We start from the raw sequence: 22,720 nt of genomic DNA on the forward strand, positions 1-22,720 counted from the left end.
AATCCATTGTGCTCTGCACGCGTGGGTTCGAATCCCACCCTCGTCGCCACAGGAATGAGGCAAAAGGGCACCTTTTCGAGCCGCTAGAAATTTATTTGGTACAAAAAAAAACACGTGGCGAGCCACGCCCCCCCGAAGCTCTTTTGGGTTTTGACAGCTAAATTCCAGGTGGACTAAGAACTCGGTGTAGCAGGGAACAGCCTCAAAGCACCACCTTCTCAAGTTTACATTTCTTATTTCAACTTAACACTGACATACCGCTGCTAATTTTGGGTTTAAGAGAAATCGTACAAATGAAACGCTTTTAAAAAAAAGCCTATACAGTTACTTTTTTTGGAAGGCAGCTAGCTGACTGTTTCAGATTTCAGATGAAATTAGGAGGCAGACTGGGGTCTGGCAGGCGAGATAATAATCAGTGTTCACTGCAGTAGTTTATATTTCACCAGGTAGAAGGTTCTGTTGGAGAAAATTTTGCTGCTTGTGTAAGGAAAAAAAAAGAAAAACACGAGCTGTACAGAAGTACTGCAGACATGAAATACATCTTCATACTATTTACTGGGAATTAAACCAAAAGGTCTTCAACTTCCAAAGGTTTTTCAGTGCTGGAGAATGCAGGCAAACTGCTCTTCCAATAAAAGAAAAAGGAAAATTGTTTCTCCATAGAGGTGTTTACTGAAGAAAGGATCCTGCTCTCCAGCATGACATGGAATCTGTGGAATAAGCAACTCACCTGGTTTTAAAGATGTAAATATTGAGTAAAACTTGGACCTAGCAGCACAAAAATCCTTCTGGATTTGCACTGAGCAACATAAACCTGGCCCACCTTGAGAATGCCAGTATTGACATTCCTGGGAAAAGAATAGGAACTTCAAACCACAGTGGTGCTGCAAGGCAGTTCCTGCATGAAGGAAGCACAGAGCTGAGACAACATTTCAGGGACTGTGTCTACAGAGAGCAATCGCTCCAGTGTTCCCAGGGACCCTGTGCTACTTCACAGTTTCCCCCTGCTGAAGTTGTGTTTACCCACGATGAGAGCTGGGAGAAAGAAAAGCCACCACTGTCATGTAAGGCCTTCCAAGAAAAGCTTTTGACTCCTCTCCATGCCCATGGAGCAGAACATGAGGGAGTCGCAGACCAGCCGTGACACACTGACCCTGTGGAAGGCAGCCATGTGAGAAGGGCCCAGGCTCCATGGCTGTTCCATGTTCTTATTCCAGGAGAACAGTTGATTGCTCTGGAACATGCCCCACTAGCATATCTGTTCAGTCACCCAGACCTGGATTTCTTTCTTGAGTGTCTGCATCTCAGCTCTGCTCAAATATCCACCATGTCCACCAGAGCAGAGAGGTGGAGCTCAAAGGCAGCTTCAGCCTCCCTGGTTGCCCTGAGGAGCTGCTGCAAGTGTTTCAGTCTGTCCGACAGCGCAGGGCTTTGCTCCGTCTCCACAACCTTGTGTCCCTCTTGACTCCCAGCCTGGGCAGAAGAAAGAGAGATGAGACAGACTTTCTCCCAAGGTAATTCCCGCTAGAGGTTTTGCAACTACTGCACTCCTTGGAGCTTTAGCCAATGCTCAGGACCTCTTATCTTACCTCTTGAGCAGGTGGCATGGGGCTCTTCACCAACGGGCAGGTGACGGCTGAGGTGGAGAGCAGAGACTGGGGGAGGTAGAGAGGAAGACCTAAGAGATCCCCAAGGGGCTCAGTGTCCTCAGTCAGGTATCGGTGCAACTGTTCTTCAAACCTAGATGGGAAGATCAAGAGCACAAGTTCAATGGCAGCCTGGCTTTGTCCCTGTAACCAGTGTGTTAACTAAGAGTTCTGGGTTTAGAAGTGTCTGACCTCCACAGCCTGACACAGCCAACTGCTACTTCAAAAATCCACCACGTAAAAGTGTGGTACAGAAAGCAGCCACACAGACTGCAGACACCCAACTGATGGGAAAGGCAGAAGAGGCAAAAACCTCTTGGGCCAACCTCAAAAGCGTAGTTCTTTCCCTTTGTGATCTGCATCACTACAAAACTGACATCCCAGAGAGAACTTTATAGACATTTGTGACACAGTGGGACACACAGACCACTGTACTGCTTCAGTTGTGGTGGCATGACTGACCACAGAATTTCCAACCATTCCTAAAAGTTCCAAGAATTTGTACCATCCTGGACTGTTCCTGTGATGCAAGTAGGAGATAGCAGGGAACTGCACTGATGTACTTCATGAAATCAGAGGAAACTGAAGACAGTCTGGGCTGTTTTCTAGCACTGTTCAGCTTCCCATTCCATATAAGTTAGAAATTGTTTATAACCCTGGGCTGAAGCTGCAAAGAAAAGATGCTGCTCTCAGAACTTACCTCTTGTTTTCTATTTTTTCCAGTTGCAGCTGTGCCAACAGATGCTCCTGGGCCAAGGAAACGTCTCTGAATTCATCTGAGCTGGGAATGCTCACCTCTTGACCTGGCTTGCTCATGCCAGAGCCACACTGACCTGGCATCGTGGACATGCTGTAGGGTTTCTTAAAAGTCTTCGGGGATTTTATCCTTGACCTGAAGAGGGGAGGAAAAAACCAACATACAAAAAGCACAGGAATCAGTATGAGTGTGTTGATTTTTCCCTATTAGCTTGAAGATTGGAAATAGCAGGGAGTGAGAAGTGATCATCTGGGGAAATAATGCTCTTGTGCCAGCATCCAACACATCACCACCTGTGCGTGGGATTAGAGAGGAACTAATCTGACAGGAGCCCAGGATTCACCCCAGACATCACCCACTACACAGCAGAACTGCAGCTAAGCTTCCAAGAGGGAAGAGGGTGGCTTCCCTCTGAATGAGGCTAGGGAAGTGAGCTAGACTCTGGAGATCTCAAATACCTTTATAGTGCCACACAGCTCTAAGGCATCCTTCCCCTCAACCTATCCAGCATTTTTTCAACCTCGCAGTTTTCCCTTCGTGCTTTGGACAAGTCAAACTCCAAGGCCCAGCTGCATTTTTTTGGCTCCAGTTCATTTCTCCTCTTATAGCACTTTGAGCACTCCCCAAGCAACCCATTTCTCTGAGAGCTGAGTAACCCCATACAAATAAAATCTACCTACTGCCCTGTTTCAGCACAGCCTTGTACATCATTTCAAAGAGATGTGCACAGGTATGTTCTGGGAGGATGCCACATGCTGATTTTCAGCATTGTAGAGGTGCCAAACAACCTCCTTGGAATTCTCCACAAACAGCTGAATGCTACTCCCTCCCACAGGCAGTGCCAGCAGCCACCTCACCTCTCGTGGCCTTGTCGGATCTCCTCCTGCGTGCGCAGTCTGGCTTGATCCCACGAGAAAGGAAGAGTGTAGTTCTTTAAATGCTCCTTGAAGAAGTACACATGAATCTGACCATCTTTACTTACTGCTTCTGTGAATAAACCCAAGCCCAACGTTTATCATTTCCACAGATTTTCTCCTTCAGAAGAAAAGCTCAGTATTAAAAAGGCAATTTGGGGAGAGTGTTCACTTTCAAGTAGGTTTCAGTTGTAATCTGCTTGTAAAAAAGAGCCTTCTTGAACTCAACAGGTTATTGGCAGTCTGTAAAATGCTGCTTTCTCTTAGTTTTAGAAATTCTATTGCACCCAGGTTCAATGGATGAAGGAGTCATTTCATTAAAAGAGGCTCCCTACAGTTAAGCTAAAAAAACCCCCACACACTTGAAATTGAAAGCCAACAGCATTTGAGACAAACTTCATTAATCCATGGAAGTGCTAATTAACCATGGCAGTCTCACATCCCAGCTGACATGGCTTTTGAGGGGCAATTCTTGGCCTTTGGTTAAAGCAAACTCACGCACTGGGAGGGCAGGCCAAAAGACTCTAACCAGAGACATATTTGTAATCACAAGATCAAGTCAAGTCATAACTAATACTAAACACACGCTCCAAGGAGAAGACAGATGTGCAGAATCACAGCAAAACAACAGCTCCCTCCCTGCTACATCTCACTTGCTGCCATGCATAAAGGCACCATTGGCAAGTTATTAAATACCATCATAGAAGAAGTATCATCCATGTTGTAGGAGCAATACCTGGAGCAATAGGCAGTTTGGGCGGTTTCCAGTCTCTCAGTTTATGATCAATGCAGACTGCCAAGATACAATCCCAAGGGATCTCATCAACAGAAGGTCCATCTTTATCAGAGTTCCCCATTGTTCGGTTTTTCCACTTTTGGTAAGTTTTGGTCAGCAGATTCTCCACTTGAGACTGGATCAGTGGTTGAGTGTGGGAAGAACTTGCAATCTGGGAGACATACTGAAAAATCATGTGGCAAACGGGACGCCAAGGAGCTGCCAAACAAATAAACCAAAGTAAACTGCAGGAATCTGTGACAGAACCAACACAGCACAGGCACACCTTCGAGAACCACGTGCTGCCAAGAAGATATTACAGTGTGAAGTACCTACCACCTAACGGAGGCAGATCTAGGTATGGGATCTGGAAGGACAGCACAGCCTTCTTCAGCCAGGCCAGGTGATCCGGCATGTTCCACTGCAGGTGGGGCAAAAGCTTGTTACCCCCAGGTTCTGAAAACTCTGTCACAGGCCAAGAGAAGTCACAAAGGTGCTCCGAGGATGCCACATCTGACAGAAACTGCAGCACACTGTTGTAGAGCTCTATGATGACCCCAGGCTCCTGGGATGGCAGGCCAGCCAAACGCCTCTCCTTCCAGTCGTGGTAGAAGCGCTTGCCAAATTCACCATCAACCCCATCCTCAATGTACTCTTGAAGGGTCTTACTGCAGAGCTCGAGGGAGTCAGGACACCGGGAAACCAGCCAGCCCACAGCCACAGAGATCTACGACAAACAAAACAGGGGTGGTTGGAAACTGCTCTGCAGCAATCAAGACACAAAGGATTCAATCCAGCAACCCTAAGTTTGACATAACACTATCCAAGACAGTGTGCAGCAAAATGCAAATAAATCAGCTATCATCATCCCAATGTTTGCAACAACAGTTCTCCAACTAGGTGGTCATAAACTAAATTTCCATGAAGGAGGCTCAGGAAGACACAGAAAAGAGGCTGGTCGCATGAGTTACAGGCGTGCAGTGGAATTCCCTGCTGCAGGACACTGGGAATGTGGAAAACTTATCCAGGAAAAATTGGACAGACTCACAGAAATTAGAAGACCATGGTGACTATACCCAGAGAAGCCATGTCTAAACCTGGCAGTCCTTGAACTGCAGAGATGTACATTGTGAGGGTTTGTGGGGGAGCATCACTCTGGGCTCGTCAGACAGAGATCCGTACAATCCTTCTTCACATACAGAACATGACAGGATAGAGGCATCTCTCAGTCCCATCCACCAAGATGGGATAATACTGGGTGATATCACAGAAGGCAGAAAAGCTACAAAGTGTCCTCTGCATTTTAGGACTTCGAGCTTAAGGATAAAAGGTTTACCTACCACCAGCACTCATCTGGTGGGCAGCAACACAGGCAGGGCAGACAAGAGTGGACTTAGGTAAATCCATGAATTTTAGTCTCAGAGCAGTTTTCAGTGCTACACAGATTAAATTAACTTTTTTTGTAGCAAGTGCCACAGATCTCTGGTCCATGAAAACAGAACAGTCACGAACAGTGGAAAAGTACCAGAAATAGTCTCATTTCAGAATAGTTCTGGCTGATGTTGGAATCACTACTGACAAGCAAGCACCCCACTCCAGCAGAGTAGGGGTGTGGAAAAATGGTTAGGAGAGCTTTTTGAACAAAAACTACGTTACATAAAATCCAATGGAAAAAATATCCCATTACACGAGACTCGGTTGCAGTTTAAGCTACTGAGAATAATATATATATTATATAATTATATATTTATATTATATATGATATAATTATTTATTTTATTATATATAATTATTTTTATATATATTATAATATAATAAGCAAGTTCTCTCTTGCTCTTCTTACCCTTCTTGTGCCTTCTAAGTCACTGACAGAAACTGGAAGCTCCACAATGGTGTAGTCTGAAATCAGCTGGGCTGAAATCAAGTCCTGCAGCATCAAACCTTAAAAAAATAAGAAAACTCACCATTTACACAGAGGAAGAACACACCTCCTCAGACCACACACTCTGCATTACACTCACAGCATCACTGCTCTCCTCCACCTCTGCCCACAGACTCTCAAGATCAAATACTGTGTGTGAAGGAAAACTTAAGAGCTCATCAGTTTTGGCTCCAAGGCCTCAGGATTTCCAGCCAAGCTCTGAGAAGTGCTGTACTTCACAGCCTCTCCCTTTTACTGGATGAGGTAACTGAGATGCTGCACCAGCCACAACAGTTCTACTTAGGGCAACCTTAAATATTCACATTTTCAAGACAAAGAAACAATTACATACCATCTTCTACTTCTTTCTCCGTGGCCTCCTCTTCCTGACTGGGGACTAAAACCACCAAAGGAACTACGGGGTGGAAAGGTTTGGCCTGAAGCAACTGTTTCAGCTGCAGCAAAGCTGAAAGCCAATATACATCATCTTCTGCAACATCTTCACTCTTAACTCGGGAGGGCAGAAGAAGAACGAGGCCACTGGTCCCAAGCAAGTCTTTTTGTGTCTCGGCCATGTCAAGCTCCGAGTCAGAGAGCGCACCCTGTGCCACCTGGACAAGCAACAAAGATGACAACAGGGATGTAGCTAAATGGAGCTATGTACCAAAACCTGCAGTGTATTATCATCACCACTCAGCTTTGACATCCATTACCAGGAGCTCTACAAAACCTAAGACAAAGAGCTGTTACCAGACCAACATGGATGTCTCTGGGAGATGCAGGTCTGCACAAAGGTGCCCTTCAGCACCTGATTTGGGACCAGGAATTGATGATTCGGGTTCTACTACTGCAGATGGTTGGAAACAAGGAAAAAATCCATCTTTTTTTTCAGGCCTTTGAACTCGATGATCCTTGTGGGTCCCTTCCAACTCAGAATATTCTGTAACAACCCCATCCCTCCCAGTATGATCTCCCTCCATCTGACAGGACACAAGATCCACTGGAAGAGAGTGCACCATGCTTTTATTGTCTCTTAGGTATCATGAAACTGTTCTCACCTACCTTAATACACACACTGACTTCAATGCTTCTGTTCCCCTGCATGCCAGGAGAGCTAAATAATGTCAGTGTTTGAATTCTGCCTTCTGGATGTGAAGTGTTTTTCTTACACGTTTTGTCTCCCATAAACTTGGCTTTCAACCAATCCATCAGTATCCTATCAAACAAAAAAAAGGTGGGCTTTTGAGAGTTTTGTTGTCAAAAATGGCGCTTTAGGGTTTTATTATCAGCACCTCTAAGACACCACAATCCATCATAATCCTTTGTATTTAGGTTACGATAAATAACCTTAATAAAGAGCTGTGAACTGTCCTGAAATTATCATATCAAAGTTTTGCTTTCAGTATGAGCAAAAAGAATTAAACAACGTTAGATAATACAGATTACTGTAAAAAATTCTTTAGTGTGCTCTGGAGAAAAAAAAATTAACTGGAAATTTGACATGATACAGGCAAAAATACACCAAGGACTGTGTACTACTCCTCCTCTTCTACCTAAACAGAAGTCTGCTCTGTTTGAGAAAGGGACCCAACAATCAACCCTTCTACTTACCTGTTGGGATCGTCCTTGGCATATTCATCATCACTTGGCAAAACCAAGAGCACCTTCCAAAAAACATGTTCTTGTTGAACTGGAATATGTTCAGTGATCAGTGAGACGAGATCCAGGGGAGTCCAAGCTAAACCACTTAAAGAGAGACAGAAACTGGTGAAAAGACCCACCTCAGTGCTCCTTTCCCACCTGAGGTGTCTGAACATTGAACAAGTTCCAATACTGTAACCAGATGCCTTCGGGAATTGCAGCTGCTAAATCTGTTACATGAGCCTTACTTTGGGGATTTTAAGACCACACGTGTATTGCTTCACTTCCTCACTGATCCAATGCACACTCAGGCCACTAACAGCTCGTTTTTTTCTCTCCCCCCATACTCCATCCCAGGCCCCATCACACCCAGGTACAAAACCACCCCCTATAATATCCATCAGATCCTTAAAGTTATACCCCAAAGGATCAGATGGCCTAACACCTTCACTAACTTAGCTTTAGTGGAAGGTGTCCCTGCCCATGGTGGGGAGAGGGGGGGTTGGAACTACTGAAATGATCTTTAAGGTCCTTTCCAATCCAAACCATTCTGTGGTTCTATGATCCTCCTGTTTCCCTTACTTCCAAAATACTCCCAGAAGCAAGGCTGCAAGTGGACATCCAGGCATGACTGGCCATACCTTACTGCCATTTTTGAGATCTCTGGCATTTCTGTTACAGCTTGCTTTGAATGAAAATAAGAACCAAACCTCAGCATACCTTACCAACTGCTGGAAGAAGTGCTGAACTTTCATTTCATGCACTGTCTTGTTTCTCAGCCAGTTCAATCTGGAAACAAAAGTTGTATTTTTTGGTATAAAAAAGGTATTTTAAACAAATCTAAGAAACACCGAGGCCTGAGAAATACTACAGAGGCTTCAGAAAGTTGTTGTTAATAGAACTATTTATTTGGATTTTCAGTCTTGGTCATGGCATTTGTGCAGAAAGAATCTTTTGGGGGCTATTTAAGAACAGATAGTTCTGCAAAACCACTTGCATTCACAGTGGAAGAATTTTTGGTAACTTATCTTCCAAAAATCTACCAGATTGCCAGCTGGTGCCACTAGAAGTACCCTTACCTTGTGCAAGAGATTCCCAGCTTTCCTCCATTCCCCAGGTTTACAAATCTCTTGCACAAGTTCTCCATGGCTATAGGCCACTCTGCACTGGGAGACAGTGCTTTCAGTTGATGTTTTGAATCCATACCACAGGGAGCAGCTGGAAATGCCCTCATTTGACGTTTCAACTTTGTTCGAGCTGCCACTGCTTCCCTCCACCTTGGGAAGAGAACAGATCAATAGGTCACATTAATAAACTCCTCTGTAGACCTTTGTCACCAGGTATTTGTACACTGAACACCACAGCAACCACAAAACAAACACTGAACACATATCCAGAAAAATGAGTGTCCAACAGAAAGAATATAAGGATAAACTATTACAAGTTTCTAGACAGAATGAAGCTGAAATCTCCTACCAAGCTCATTACCTGACTCCCACAGGGTGTGCTCCCCTACCCATGTACAGCTCAGTAACTTGGCAGAGGGTTGGTAATAAGACTGTAAGGTCTGTAAGGTCTACCCTTATCACAGAGGCAAGACAGCAAAAACTGTCTCAAAAAGAACACAACCAGACAGCTGTAGTTCCATCTCTATTAACAGCTCCTTACCAACACTCCCAAGCAAAGCAGTTATGTCCCAGGATGGTAACTCACCGTTTTAAGTACTTGCAGAAACACTGGAGCTCCTGAAGGGTTTCCTTGGCAATCTGGAAAATCTCATCCTCCAGAGAGAGCTCCATGAAGTGACCACACACCTCCTCTGAGCACCGGGCAATACGGGCTTGCCGGTCTCTTTCTAAGGCACATCTAGTTCCAAATAAAACAAACAAAGACCTCTAGTGAAGTGAAGACCTGCAGCAAATGCCAATTCAATTGGCTGAGGTGCAAACAGGGAAGACCGTGACATTTAGGAAACCTTTGGGAAAGCAAACCACAACACATAGCATGTTGTACCATACCTTAACTCATTGGTTGAAGCTTCTTCAACACTCTCCTTTATTACTTCTTCCATTAATTCCATACCCAGCAACTGGCTCAACTGCTTTATTAACTGTTCTCTTTCCTGCTTTTGCCTGGAAGGACAGAGAAAAGACTTACACAAGTGAAAAAATTTACACTGGCAAACCTGGCACTACATGCAGTGTCAAACAGCTAATTTCCCTAAAACTGAGTTCTCACTAGCTGATTTGTAAAGATAAACAGCCTTGCATGGAGCCAGGTTTCCCTCAAAAATATCGATGACAGTGGGGTTATTTGAGGGAAATATTTACCCATGAGCAACCTGATCTAGCGAGTGGCATCCTTGCCCATGGCAGGGAGTTGGAAAAGTTCCTGCACGCAGCAGGGCCGGGAAGCACGTCCCTTTCTTGAAGCTCTGGGTGAATAAAAGTTCCTAAAATTCCCACCCCATCTTTTCACAGTGGCTCTGTGAGGTCACCAAAATGCTAACTAGCAGATCACCCAAGAATCGACACCTTCTACGTGATCCCAGGGGAGTTCAAGGTGAGACAGTTCTGCCGGTGTGGCAGAAAGACACGGGGGCTTGAGCACAGGTACAAGGACTCAGGTTGGCACCAGCTGTCCATACGTTGTCCAAGGGTGTCCCCAGCCCACCCTGCCTCACCTCTCTTCCTCCACTCTGCGCCGTTCCTCCTGGACACGCTGCCTCTCCACACTAAGCACGCTTCCTGCCACTTGTCTGAGGATCTCCCCTGTCACTTCAGTCACAAGTTCCTCCACAGTGGCCTCCGAGGTGCTGTGCAGAAACAGCAAAATCTCTTTTCAAAGCCAGGAAGTTTTCATTCAAAGCCTCAGGTCTGTGCTTTTCTCACTCACACCTTGCTCTTTGTGGTGGGCTGACTCCAGCCACTAGCCAAGCACCCACACTGCTACTGGCTCACTCCCCTTCCCACATTGGGACAGAGAAGAAAGTAAGGAAATAAAAAGGAAACCCACAGATGGAGATGAAAATACTGCGATGGGAAAAGGGAAAACCCTCACGCCCCCAGAAAGCAAAGCAAAGGCAGGCAGCCACCACTTCCCACAGGCAGAGCAATGCTCAGACAGTCTCTAATCAATGTCCACCCTGAAAGCCAGAAACCCCCACCTTCTTCCTCTAACCCAGTTTTATTGCTGACCATGACATCACATGGAATGGACTTTAGCCAATCTGTTCCAGTTCAGCAATAACCAAAACACTGGTGGAATAATAATTGTTTAGGTCACATCCCACATCTACAACTCTACCAACTGCCCTGGAGGAAAAACATTTATCTGAAGCAAAGCAGCCAGATCTGGACTTGCTCCTCTTGTCCCCCCTTTGGACACCTTCCCTTCCACAACACAGGTTTCTTGCAAGGCAAGGCTTCCAGAGGGTTGGGTGAGTCTTCCCTTAGGCTCCCTGGCATGTGACAGAGTGGCAGACATCCGAAGAAAGATCTGCCTTCCCCTCAACCGCCTCAGTAACACCACCTCCGCTACAGACCTTGCAGTGCTCAGTTTTACAATCTTCACACATGGGGATGCTAAGGCAGGTGGCAGCTTTGGTGACACACTCCAGGAGAACCAGCAAAAAATGCTCTTTACCAGATGGCAGTGGCCACGTAAGCTGCTCCTGCTCTGCCCACTTCTCTGCACTCTCCTTTGAGGACGTCGTGCACCAGCCCGTCCACCACTTCGGCGATGTCCTGAAATAAAGCACAGGAAGCAGCTGAAGCAAAGGTGCAGTCCCTACCAGGGTGGCCTGGGTGTAAACTGAGAGTAAGGCTCTCTAGCCTTGTTTAGCTGACTGTAATTCACAGCATCACCTGTATTTCTGCTTACAAACTGAGACAACTTAACCAAACACAACAGCCTGGAAATTTTAGACTACGAAATTTTAGACTATCTAAAAGGTTAGTAACAGCCCAGAAACAAAAGCAGTTTTCTGTACTAAGTTCAGGCAAGCCAAGTTAGGAAATCATAACTAAGAAGAGAGAATATTGAGAGAGATTCCTATTTTCTTACTTTAGACTTTCTCTCATTCTAGCTGATTTAATTCCAAATGAGCAGGTCTAACCCCTGAAATGTGGTCACATTTAGGTACAATATGGCAGCTGTGCTGTACAAAGCAACAAAACACCCCGAGATTGGTTCAGCATTAGCACAAACATGTGTGGGAGCATGAAAAACAGCACAGGTACACGGGGTACACATTCAAGACCCAACATTATTGGTCATCCACTCACAAGAAGGAACTTTGACATGTCTCACTTGAAATAAATGCACATTCCAGAAAACTAAAAAACTCTGAGAGCTCAGTTACCTTTTATTACATTTCACAGACCTTTCCCAAATATTTCATGATGGATTTACGTTTCCCTACCGTGTCTGTGTAGCCAGGCTGAGGCTTTGAAGGGAGAAGCTCGGGTTGAGCAGCAGCTTGGGAGATGGGCTGTGCAGGAGGCAGCCCTGGCACAAGCTGACGAGGCAACAATGAGGGCAGAAGATGAGCCTGGGGCTGGATTCTTACTGCTGCAGCCTCTAAATCCACACCTCTGCTTTCCACTCTTCCTTCTTGGGAGGGGAGAGGAGAAAAATTAAGGAAAAGAGGTCAGTCACAAACAGAAGCAAAACTGTTGTCTTCAAAAGCTGACTTGTTTGATAAAACTCATCAGGCCATAAATAAGTCTGTAACAGAAGCTTGTCACCTTAAAGTTAAAAACATAATTATATCATAGAAACTAATTTCTATTTATGAATATTTCATACAAAACATTCAAAAATTTCACTGCATATTACCTCCAGTACAAAGCACATATATTTCCAACAAAACAACTGTTTCAAGTCAAGCAAACGTCATCCCTACACAGAATATCTGTATTTTCAGCAAGGACAGAAAAGCATACACTCAGCTAACACGAAAACCAACATGATTATACATACAGTGGGAACAAACAGCTGCAAATCAAAATATGCAAACTGCAAAGGGAGGCTGTTGTTCTGGAGTAGGCAAACATCTCATTATTTCACCTACGTTGGCAAAATTTGGCTCAATTCCCATAGTGTGTTTCCTGAACTGGGAAATACATTTTATTGATCAGGTTGTTCTTGGCTTTTACAGATACATAAATACAGCTGAGCAACCTGGTCTAGTGGAGGGTGCTCCTGCCATGTTGGGGGGGGGCTGGAACTAGATGAGCTTTAAGGTCCCTTCCAACCCAAACCCTTCTGTGATTGCAATTACGATTTACATTTTCATGTTTTTGTTACATTCGGATTTCCAGGCAATTTCAAACCCTATCAGCCCAGTTTCAGCTCACAGAGCAGTACCTAAATAAAATGCATGTTTGCTCTCACCTGTTGTTTCCATGCTGGGTTTTTGGCTACTACCAGCTTGATCCACAGAGGTGCTTCCACCGATGTACTTGTTCTGTCCGTTGAAGCTGGACACAGGCACGTGGTGGGGCACTGGGGGCAAAGGACCCCCGTTCACAACCTCCCCAACTGAGACAGTGAGCTTCTGGCTCACAAATACAGACTTCCGAGGTTTGGGTAACCCGTCGGGCTCAAGGAAAGCGGAGCGATTCAGCTCCACGTAACCCCTGGGGAAAAACAAAAACAACAACCAGGAGTACATCCCCAAAGCTCCAGCAACCTACAGGTTTTCAGTTTGGAAATATAGTGCTTCAAAAGAGAATGTTGACAGGAAATAGACCACTATGGGGGTTTTTTCCTTCTCCAGTCTCTTGAGATTCCAAGTTCGGGCGGTCACACAATGTATGGATTTCCATGGCAGACCTATGAACCGCTGGCTTCCAACATCCACTAAAAACTAGTCTGCAATGTTCAGCTTCATCCCACTCTACAGGAATCACCATAATGCCGGTTTCCCAAGAAGCAGAACTGTCTCCTCATTTCTAACAGAGCTGCAGTTTACAACAATTCAACTACAAAACAAGAACTTAGACCAATTTTTTTCCCTACTGGCTTATCTTCAATGTCTCCTTCTAGGGAAGAAGTCCCTGGAGTCCAATGGAGACTGAGCTCAACATGCAGTTTTTCCTTTGGGGAAAACGTTTTTCTCTTGTTTTTACCACCTTCCTGAAGGAATTTTGATCCTTGAAACCCCTTGTCATCTTATCAAGCCAAGGAAAATAAAGAAGCCAATGCCGAGAGTGCCAAAAAGAGTTGTGGGAAGTCTTCTCTCCTATGAAGACAGACTGAGGGAGTTTGGATTGTGCAGCCCAGAGGAGAGAAGACTCTCCAGGGAGACCTGCCTGAAGGGAAGTCTGGAGAGGGAGAGGGACTTGGGACAAGGGCAGTGCCAGGACAAAGGAGAATGGCTTCCTACTGCCAGAGGGCAGGGTTAGATGGGATATTGGGAAGAAATTGTTCCCTGTGATGGTGGTGAGGCCCCAGCACAGGTTGCCCAGAGAAGCTGTGGCTGCCCCAGCCCTGGAAGTGTTCAAGGCCAGGTTGGACGGGGTTTGGAGCAACCTGGTCCAATGGAAGGTGTCCCTGCCCATGGCAGGGGGTTGGAATGAGATGAGAGCTTTAAGGTCCCTCTCACCCCTAACCATTCTGTGATTCTATGAAGTAGCTACAGGGATACCAACCTCCTGAGGGAAAGATGCAAAATTAAAGAACTTTTCATAGTTACAGCAATAAAAACTAGAACAGATTATTAAAGTTTGCACCCATCAGTGCTTTGCCTAGAGAGCCCAGCCCCAACTCTTCGCCTCTTCTTTTTTTTGGATCCAAACTTCAGGAGCTACTCCTCTACATTAGCCCTTTGTCTGACATCAGTCCAACCCCCCCAGGGACCATTTTCCTCACACTTACCCATCTGATACGCTCAGGCCATAATAACTTATGAAATCAGATGCCTCCTCACAATCTTTGAACAGCAGCATGCGGACCAGGTGGTCCAAGGGAAACGCTGTACATCTTTGGGTGCTCACAGTGTAGGCAATATTGAGGGATTTGAGACCATCTTTACGAATCTGGGGGAAGAGAAAAGGAAAAGCCACATAACTACCAAGAAAAAACCCAAAATGCAATATAAAACATATACAATAAACACGAAAATCACATTTAAATACATCGATACTTTGCCATCAATGTCCACACCAACAACTATTCAGATTTCACTTTCTTTTTAAATTCTATGCACTTGGCTTTCCAGTTTCTGTTCCTCTTTCATGATGCTCATTTTTGAGCGTATCCCTTTGTGAACCTTGTGTAGAAAAGAACACCTTGTAAGGGCTTCCGATAGTGCAGGTTCGTATTTACTCTGCAAGATTTCCAGGCCTGTTTCCCTGCTTCCCAATTATTATTTTCAGGGGAAATATGTATTTGTACACAGTTACGGGGGAAAAAAAACCACAACATTTTATTATTTGCCTTTTATATCACAGCAGAAAGCTCTTGATTAATTTTTAATACTTCTGAAGTAATAACGACATTATTTTTAAGGCTCAATATTTACTAAGTTCGCTGCTAAATACCAGACGGTTTTACTGATCAATACTTTAAAAAATATCCTTTTTCTCACCTGGTTGAAATAACCATGTAAGAGACAGGCATTCAGATAGGAAGCTGTTTGCACAAGCTTGAAAAACCTCACAAAGTTGTTGCTGTTTAATGCAGCAAAAGCTTGAACTGCAAATCTAACTTCAGGCGAGTTTCTAACCTCTGGATGAAACTGCTGAACTTCTCTGTGGAGACAAAAGACAGAGACAAACCTTTTGCTTCAATATTAACTATCACAATTCAACAGCAACCTGTAACAACACAGAATTAAAAACAGGAGCATTACAATTTGTCTGGACTTAATCCTAAACTCAATTCTTCCCAGAAGCAAAAAGAGAAAACAAGTGGTGTCTTGTTCCCACCTGAGAATATCCCCCTTGTTGAGATTCAGCAAGACATTATAGCCTCGGAACTCTGCTTCACTCTTGCAGTAAATTCCCTTGTTAGCCAGGTCCTGATACATCTCCTTCAAGCTCTGCAGGCATTTAGTCATGTTCTCATTGTTGATTTTGGCATCAAAGGAAGACATGGGCTCTTCACACAAGTGGTGAGCACAGTGGATGTGAAAGCGAGTGCACTTCTCAATCAGAGACACCATCAGCGGGTTGCAGAGATGTTGCTGGGTTATATCCTAACCAGAATGATAAAGAATTACATATACTTTTAAACAAGTTGAAGACCAGTCACCTTTGGAAAACCCATTTCACTGTGCTTTGAGTCACCCTGCAATTCAAAACGTTTGCTTCACTTTTTTACAGCACGATGTGATCTTTTACTTTCTATCACCAAACACCTCCATCCACAGTGCTTACCTTTCTTATTCCACGAGTTCTGTTCCACACAAAGTCATACCACTCTCGGTAGTTTCCTTCTCCTTGATCCATAATGTTTGTCACTAAATAGTCCATGGTCATACTCAACACCTCAGAGGGTCTCAATTCATGGGGCAAAGGTTCCTCCTGATCTGCCGAAGACCTGCTATATTCCTTGATTGCTGCCGCATGATCTACCTGCAAGATGTGGACAAAACAATCAAAATCCAAGACATACGGACAACTTTTCAGGAGTAAAGAGGATTTCATCCCATCTATGCCATTACTTCAGTAAGGAGCAGATTTTTTAAGTCTTGACTTAGTCTCAAACTCATAACCTTCAAGACAACATATATAACTGTTACATATAATTACGTACAATATGTAATTATAGTTTTAGGACTATAGTTCTAAAAACTTGTCTAGCTAAATAAAAGACAACTTAGAGTGGAAAAGCAATTCTCTAGCCTTCTTGTTTTCCAATGGAGAACTGAAAGGCATTAATGAAACAGCCTACAGAATTTTTCCACCAAAATTAACCCTGTAGACAACTAAACAACATCGACAACTTTAATGAGCAGCAGGAAAACTGATATCCTGGGAATCTCATACCTTGTCAGATCCTAGAAGCAATTCAAAGATGCTGAGCTGGTTTCTTGTCTCCCTCATGTAACGCTCCTTTTCAGGACACATGTCTGGGCAAGTGCCAACAACGGTTTTTGCTTTGTCAAGATCAGTCCTTTTTATTCGAGCTAAAGTAAAATAAATAATTGAACAAACACTAAGCATCCCCTGGGTTTGGGTGTTTTTTTTCATGACAAGCTATTACTCTGATGTACCAAAAGAACCCTGAGCACGCAAGGCTATACCCACACCTTGATGTAATCAGAAATGCACAAGGATGGGGTTCCCCCCACTCTGGGGCCTGTCCCAGGGTTGCACATATTGAAGAGTTTTGCTGAAAAGACTGAAGCTTCTAAAAGATACCCAATGTTCTGTGTCCTAAGCAAGCATCAGCAATTTCAAAATTCCACATCAAGTGAAAATTTTTTTGTAGGTATTAAAAATGAGACCTTAAATTAAAAGTAAGGTCAGTTTTGAACCTGCAAGAAAGGATGGAAGGGTTTACAACCAGCACTGTGAAACAAAGGGCCATTTCTTGAAATAATTGCCAGCTGTGTAATAGCTCGAATTTAGAGAAACACTAGAGGCACTGGCACAGGTTGCCCAGAGAAGCTGTGGCTGCCCCAACCCTGGAAGTGCTCAAGGTCAGGTTGGATGGGGCTGGAAGCAAACTGGGCTAGTGGAAGGTGTCCCTGCCCATGGCAGGGAAGTGGGACTGGATGAGCTTTAAGGTCCCTTCCAACCCAAACCATCCTGTGGTTCTACGAAATGCAGTTTGGGTCACTTTTAAAGAGCCTGTAGAGATGGAAATCTCCCTGCGTGTTCTTCTTCACAGAAGATGAACTGTCTGCCCTTCCCTTTACACAACATATTGCATGTGCAATAAGTAAAACAGATTTTCGTGTGTTCTACAAGAGAAAAAGTGATACACTAGGTGAGTATTTTACAGACTGCTCCATGTTAAACTTCCATTTCCATAGTATCACAACAGCTTTGCCACAAACCTCAAACACTTGTTTCCAGCAGAGCAGCAGATGTTACGCTCATCAACTTGTGTAATTACCTTGCCGCATGATTTTGTCCCTTTGGTCCAAAAGCCGGTATCTTTCTTCAGATGTCTCTGCCACTAATCCCACCAGGTTACCAAGGGATGACAGTGAAGCTCCCAAGCCCTCTGAGCCCTGCCCTTCAGAAGTAGAATCAAACAGATCTGCTTCAAACTGCAGCGCCTTTCGAAGACCAGGCTTCTTTGCTGGAGAACTAAAAAGAGAAGGTTTTTTTTTTTAAGCAATAATAATACACTAGTGCATGCCCTGTCTTAATCAGTGCACTGTTCTTCAGGATGCCAGCATTTGTTTAGAAGAGTATTTTGTCCACAAGGCAACATATGAAATAAATGAAGTACATTTGGATGTGCTAAGGTTGTTCTGAGCTAACATCAGCACTGGGAGTTAATCTGGTTAAATCCTCAGCACTGCCCTGACAATGCTGCCAAGCATTTCTGGACTGTAGGGAAAGCCTCAACCTTTGTGCAACAGAAAAGGTATTACTTAAAGTGTCTTAGAGAAGACAGAAACAGATGGTTCTTGTAGCATTTCTTGATCACTGTGGTACAGCAGTTTGTATTTTAAACTAGGAATTGACCTGCTGGCATGGGGAAAAAAACCAAAAACAACAAATGCTTTCTATAGCAAGAGAGATTATTAAAAGATTTTACAGGACAAACATTCTTTTTAACTCAAGGAACTTTGATTCCTTCACAACACATTACTGATTTTATAGTTATATGACTACACATATCAAATTACTTTTGTCAGACTAGACACACCAATGAGCATGACAGAAAGACAACAACCTTGCCACTTCTGTGACTGCCACAAAACAGGAGGATTCCTGTGCAGACTGTTGACTCCAAGTGAGACAAGACAATGATCCAAACTGCTCTGAAAAGGGAACTCTGATTCCACAGAACTCTGACTGCCTACAAAGGAAACTGCTCGCTTCGGGAGCTTGTTGAATCACGACCACTGACAGTGTCACTGCTGCTTGGTCCCAGTTTGGCTCTGCATTGTTTCATTCAATTCCCTCATGTCTCACTACTGCAGGTCCTGTTATGTTGTTATGGACAAAATATTCGAAAGAAAATACAGAGACCAAAGTGAAAGACCTTAATACTCAGCTAGGAGCATCCTTCTGACCAAGTGTGAGAGCTGTGTGCTTGTAATGCAGACAAACCAGAAGAGAAAGGAAGCAACACTCCCTGAGGAGAACATGACTGTTTGGCACACACTGATCATAGTTTTTCCTCTATGCTGTCCATTTCCTGCCAGGTGGGTTCCCAGAGAAGCAGACTTACCTTCTCCCAGGCATGACACTGCTGGCAGAGGATCTTATTAAAGGTTTTCGAAGCGGGGAATGCTGATAGCTTTGCTCTTCACTGCTTTGTCTTCCTTCATCTTCCCCTGCTTTCTTCTCTTTGGATGAAAATTCTCTTTTTGCTGGACCTGAAATGACACATAAACATGAAACCTGCCAAGCAATTTAAGCAACAGCTTTTTTTTGCCCCTTGGGGGTGGGGTGGTGAGAGGTTTGTTTAAACAAAAATACTATTGGAAAATAAAACTTAAGAGTCACAGTTTTGTACACGCATACAGAACTTCCAGGAAAACTTGCACTAGGAGCTGCACCAAGTTAAGTTTCTATCAATTGCTATCAGAGTCACTGTTCTATAAAGAGTATTTTTCAATAAAATATCACTTATCAATAACGCCAATTGTCAGCAGATTGTCAGTAAATGAAGTCTGATCATCATCCAAATTCTCTCAGGTTTGGGATATAATCCACAAGTCAGAACTACCTACGGGATACAAAATCCATTTCGCCTGTGTAGATCACAATTCCCCGTGCTCCTCCTGAAGCATTTTAAGTACTTAAGTACCCAAGCTCAGACAAAGGTCAGCACAAGTTATGCTCACACTTGCAGGAAGGGAAAATTTCTTCTCCCAGGAACAATTTTTAAATCGGTTGGATTTCTTAAATCCTCTCAGAATAGTTATTTTAGAATGCTGCCGGGGATGTAATACCACAATAAAATGACAAGGGCAAAGAGGCAGCCCTAGAGCTGCTGCTTCAAGATGTTAATTCTCAGGAAGACAATTCTGCAGCTGTTTTCTGGAAGGCAAGTCTGTGGCTGATCGAAGCTGAAGTGAACCATTCATATGCTGCAGGTGAAGTGCATCCCCAGGCTGGGATCAGGTACACACGCTGCATTCATAAAGCTAAATAAAGGGAAGCACTTGACAATTCCACTGTTTGCCTGAGGATTAACAACCTCCTCCTAATCCCAAACAGGGTCTGCAATCAAGGTTTCCCAATTCTAAATTCTGTAGGTTGCTCTCTTTTTTGGTTCAAACAGGGTCTAACTGCTGATACACATAACAGCAACCTCAGCAAAATAGACACTCAGCTCCAGGGTACTCCTTAACTTAGTTCTCAGTCCATGGTCTGAGGCAGACAGCAAAGCATTTCAAACTGGGTTTTCTTACACCCCCAAAGAACTTCTACTTCTAGACAGAAGCATATTCCTGCTATGCAGCTGCATAAAGGATTTCTAGACTCTCTTCTAAAACTACAGTCATTTCAGGAGTCTTCAGCTCTTCTGTATGGCTGAAACAGCATTTTGCTTCAGATCAAGCAACAGGTTTTAGACAATATGAATTTAAGAGAGAAACAGGGCAATTTTCAACCATATCTCCTACTAGAGATAATTTTGATATCATTCTCAGCACATCAGGAAAAAAGAAGAGCAGCTAGAATGCTATTTACCCATCACCCAGTAATCTGGAAACACAGACTTACTAGTCTTCTTCTTTTGCCAAAATGTTACTATGTCTTTGTGTAACTCTTTCGCTTTTTTCCTTGCAAGAGCTGCAGAGGCCTGAAAGAAAACAAAAGCAGAGCATGAAAACCTATTGGCACCACAACACCAAAACTCACAGCACAGTGAGAGAAACATTGCCAGAGACACGTTTACCAATTGCCACAAAATTCTGGTTGCTGCATTTTAGCCTCTCACTTAAGAACAACCAGCTGGACTAGTTCCCACAAATAAAATGGTGCTTTTCTAAGAGCTATAGCAAATTTAAGGCACTTGAAACCAAAGGTGTGTTTTTAAGCACAAAACAGGATCAGATCATGCAGTCTCTGAACTGGCTGCTTAACACACCTCAGCGCTGGGACCTGAAAGACCATCCAGTCCCACCCCCTACCAAGGGCAGGTACACCTTTCACTAGCTCAGGTTGCTCCAAGCCCCACCTAACCTGACCTTGAACACTTAGAGGAATGGGGCAGCCACAGCAAGCTGTGCCAGGGCCACACCACCCTCACAAGGAAAAATTTCTTCTTAACACCTAATATATAAGCAATATAAAAGTAACCCCTCTTTTACTTTAAACTGTTCACCCTTGTCCTCTCCCTACCTGCTGTCACTCTCCCTCTTTTCTGTAAGCTCCCTTTAAGCACTGGAAGTGGTTCTAAGGTACCCCTGGAGACTTCTGCATGCTGAATACTCCCAACTCTTGTACCGTCCACTTCTGATACTCACGTGATCAAAAAAGTGAAGAATGGCCATTTTCTTATTACGTCTGGTCAGGACCCGTCGGATTTTTACGAACTGGCCAAAGTGCTTCTCCAGCACGGTCCTGTCGTTGAGGTAATCAGGGACGTTCTTGCACTGGATGGCCGTCAGCTCGGCGGCAGGCAGGCCCCCCAGCCCCTCCGTGCTCTCGCTGCCGCGGGTCCGTCGGGCGGGGGTGGCGGGGGCCGCATCTGTGACGGGAAGAAACACGACGGCAGTCAGAAAGAGGGGTGACAGCACTCAGAAAGCGGGGCTGCCCCACCGCCACCCCCACTCACCTTCCCGGGGGAGCTCCCGGGCCTCGGCCGGCGGCGGCTCCTCGGCGGCTCCGCGCTCGGGCTCCGCGCCGTCCCCGCGCTCGCGGTGCTCGCGGGCCTGGCTGCGCAGCATCTCCTCCAGCGTGCGGCCGAACAGGGCCCCGCCGCGGGACCGGCTCAGCACCACCGGCCGCTTCTCCGGCGGCGCCGCCGCCGCCCGCCCGCCCGCCGCCGCCCGCCGCGGGGAGCGCTCCCGCTCCTCCTTCCGCTTCAGCCCCTTGGGCGCCGGCTCCCCCGGCTCCTCCGGCAGCGTCCGTGGGCCCCTGTCCTCCGGCCGGCCCAGCGCGGCGGCGGGCCGCAAGAACGAGAAGGGCTCCCGCGCCACCGCAGCCTCGGGGCCCGGCTCGGGCGCGAAGCCGAAGGGAGCCGAGAAGGCGAAGGCGGCGGGAGCGGCCGGGCCCTTCTCCGCCTCGCCGCCCGGCACCGGCTTGAAGGGGGCGGCGGCGGCGCTCTCGGGCGCCTTGAAGCGGAACTCGGGCGCCGCGAAGGCCCCGCCACCGCCACCCGGCGCCTCACCCGGGCCCGGGAAGCCGCCCAGGCTGGTAGGCGGCCTAAAGCTGAACTCCGCGTTCCCCGCCGGGGCCGGCGCCGGGCCCAGCGCGTAGGGTGGCCCAAAGGAAGCGGCGGGCCCGGGGCCGAAGGGGAGGCCGGCGGGGCCGCCGCCGCCGCCCTGGCCGAACACGGCGGATTGGCCGAAGCGCAGCAGCGGCGGCGGGAAGGAGGGGGGGCCGCGGAACGGGCCCCTCGAAGACATGATGAACGCCGCTGCCGCAGGCCGCCAGAACAGCGGGGGGCGGGCGGGGCGAGCGGGGCGGGGCGGGCCGCGCATGCCTAGGACGGGAGGCGAACAGGAGCGGTGGGCAGTTGACCGAGGGGGGCGGTTATATGGGCGGGACTACGGCGGTGGGCGGAGCGATAGGCGGTGTCTCGGCGGGTGGGCGGGGTCTCAATTGGTTCGCGGGGCGGTGGGCGGGGTCTCGATTGGTTCGCGGGCGGGTGGGCGGGGTCTCGATTGGTTCGCGAGCCGGTGGGCGGGGTCGCGATTGGTTTGCGGGCGGGTGGGCGGGGTCTCGATTGGTTCGCGGGGCGGTGGGCGGGGTCTCG

The 22,720-nt window shown here is 46.1% G+C and overlaps 1 protein-coding gene across 2 annotated transcripts; it reads right to left on the reverse strand.

Moving 5' to 3' along the window:
* Window positions 1–484: 484 nt before the first annotated feature.
* MCM3AP (minichromosome maintenance complex component 3 associated protein) lies at window positions 485–22,457 on the reverse strand. 2 transcript variants are annotated; one of them, XM_027671740.1, is made up of 28 exons: window positions 21,578–22,457; window positions 21,267–21,490; window positions 20,521–20,599; window positions 19,019–19,166; window positions 17,726–17,922; window positions 16,651–16,790; window positions 16,039–16,236; window positions 15,589–15,857; window positions 15,249–15,411; window positions 14,537–14,697; window positions 13,085–13,296; window positions 12,078–12,268; window positions 11,300–11,400; window positions 10,338–10,469; window positions 9,673–9,786; window positions 9,368–9,520; window positions 8,734–8,931; window positions 8,375–8,443; window positions 7,625–7,759; window positions 7,076–7,229; window positions 6,366–6,624; window positions 5,936–6,033; window positions 4,429–4,819; window positions 4,054–4,311; window positions 3,261–3,390; window positions 2,347–2,538; window positions 1,590–1,740; window positions 485–1,473 (listed from the first exon to the last, which is right to left on the reverse strand). In XM_027671740.1, the coding sequence occupies exons 1-28, from the start codon at window positions 22,443–22,445 to the stop codon at window positions 1,315–1,317; spliced, it is 5,544 nt and encodes a 1,847-aa protein (XP_027527541.1). In that variant the 5' UTR covers window positions 22,446–22,457; the 3' UTR covers window positions 485–1,314. The 2 variants fall into 2 exon arrangements, with proteins under 2 accessions (XP_027527541.1, XP_027527540.1); XM_027671739.1 differs by having other exon boundaries at window positions 13,052–13,296.
* Between the last annotated feature and the right edge of the window lie 263 nt (window positions 22,458–22,720).

The sequence above is a fragment of the Neopelma chrysocephalum genome, unplaced genomic scaffold (assembly GCF_003984885.1).
Source record: "Neopelma chrysocephalum unplaced genomic scaffold, ASM398488v2 Primary Assembly neopelma1_97181, whole genome shotgun sequence".
Taxonomy (NCBI): Eukaryota; Metazoa; Chordata; class Aves; order Passeriformes; family Pipridae; genus Neopelma; species Neopelma chrysocephalum.

Excerpts from the sequence above, each read along its gene's own strand:
- MCM3AP (XM_027671739.1), bottom strand. The coding sequence starts at position 22,445 with ATGCGCGGCCCGCCCCGCCCCGCTCGCCCCGCCCGCCCCCCGCTGTTC. Across the intron at positions 17,923-19,018 it reads AGTGTCATGCCTGGGAGAAG|TTCTCCAGCAAAGAAGCCTG; the intron begins GTAAGTCTGCTT and ends TTCTCTTTTTAG. Across the intron at positions 9,521-9,672 it reads GCTTCAACCAATGAGTTAAG|ATGTGCCTTAGAAAGAGACC; the intron begins GTATGGTACAAC and ends ATTTGGAACTAG.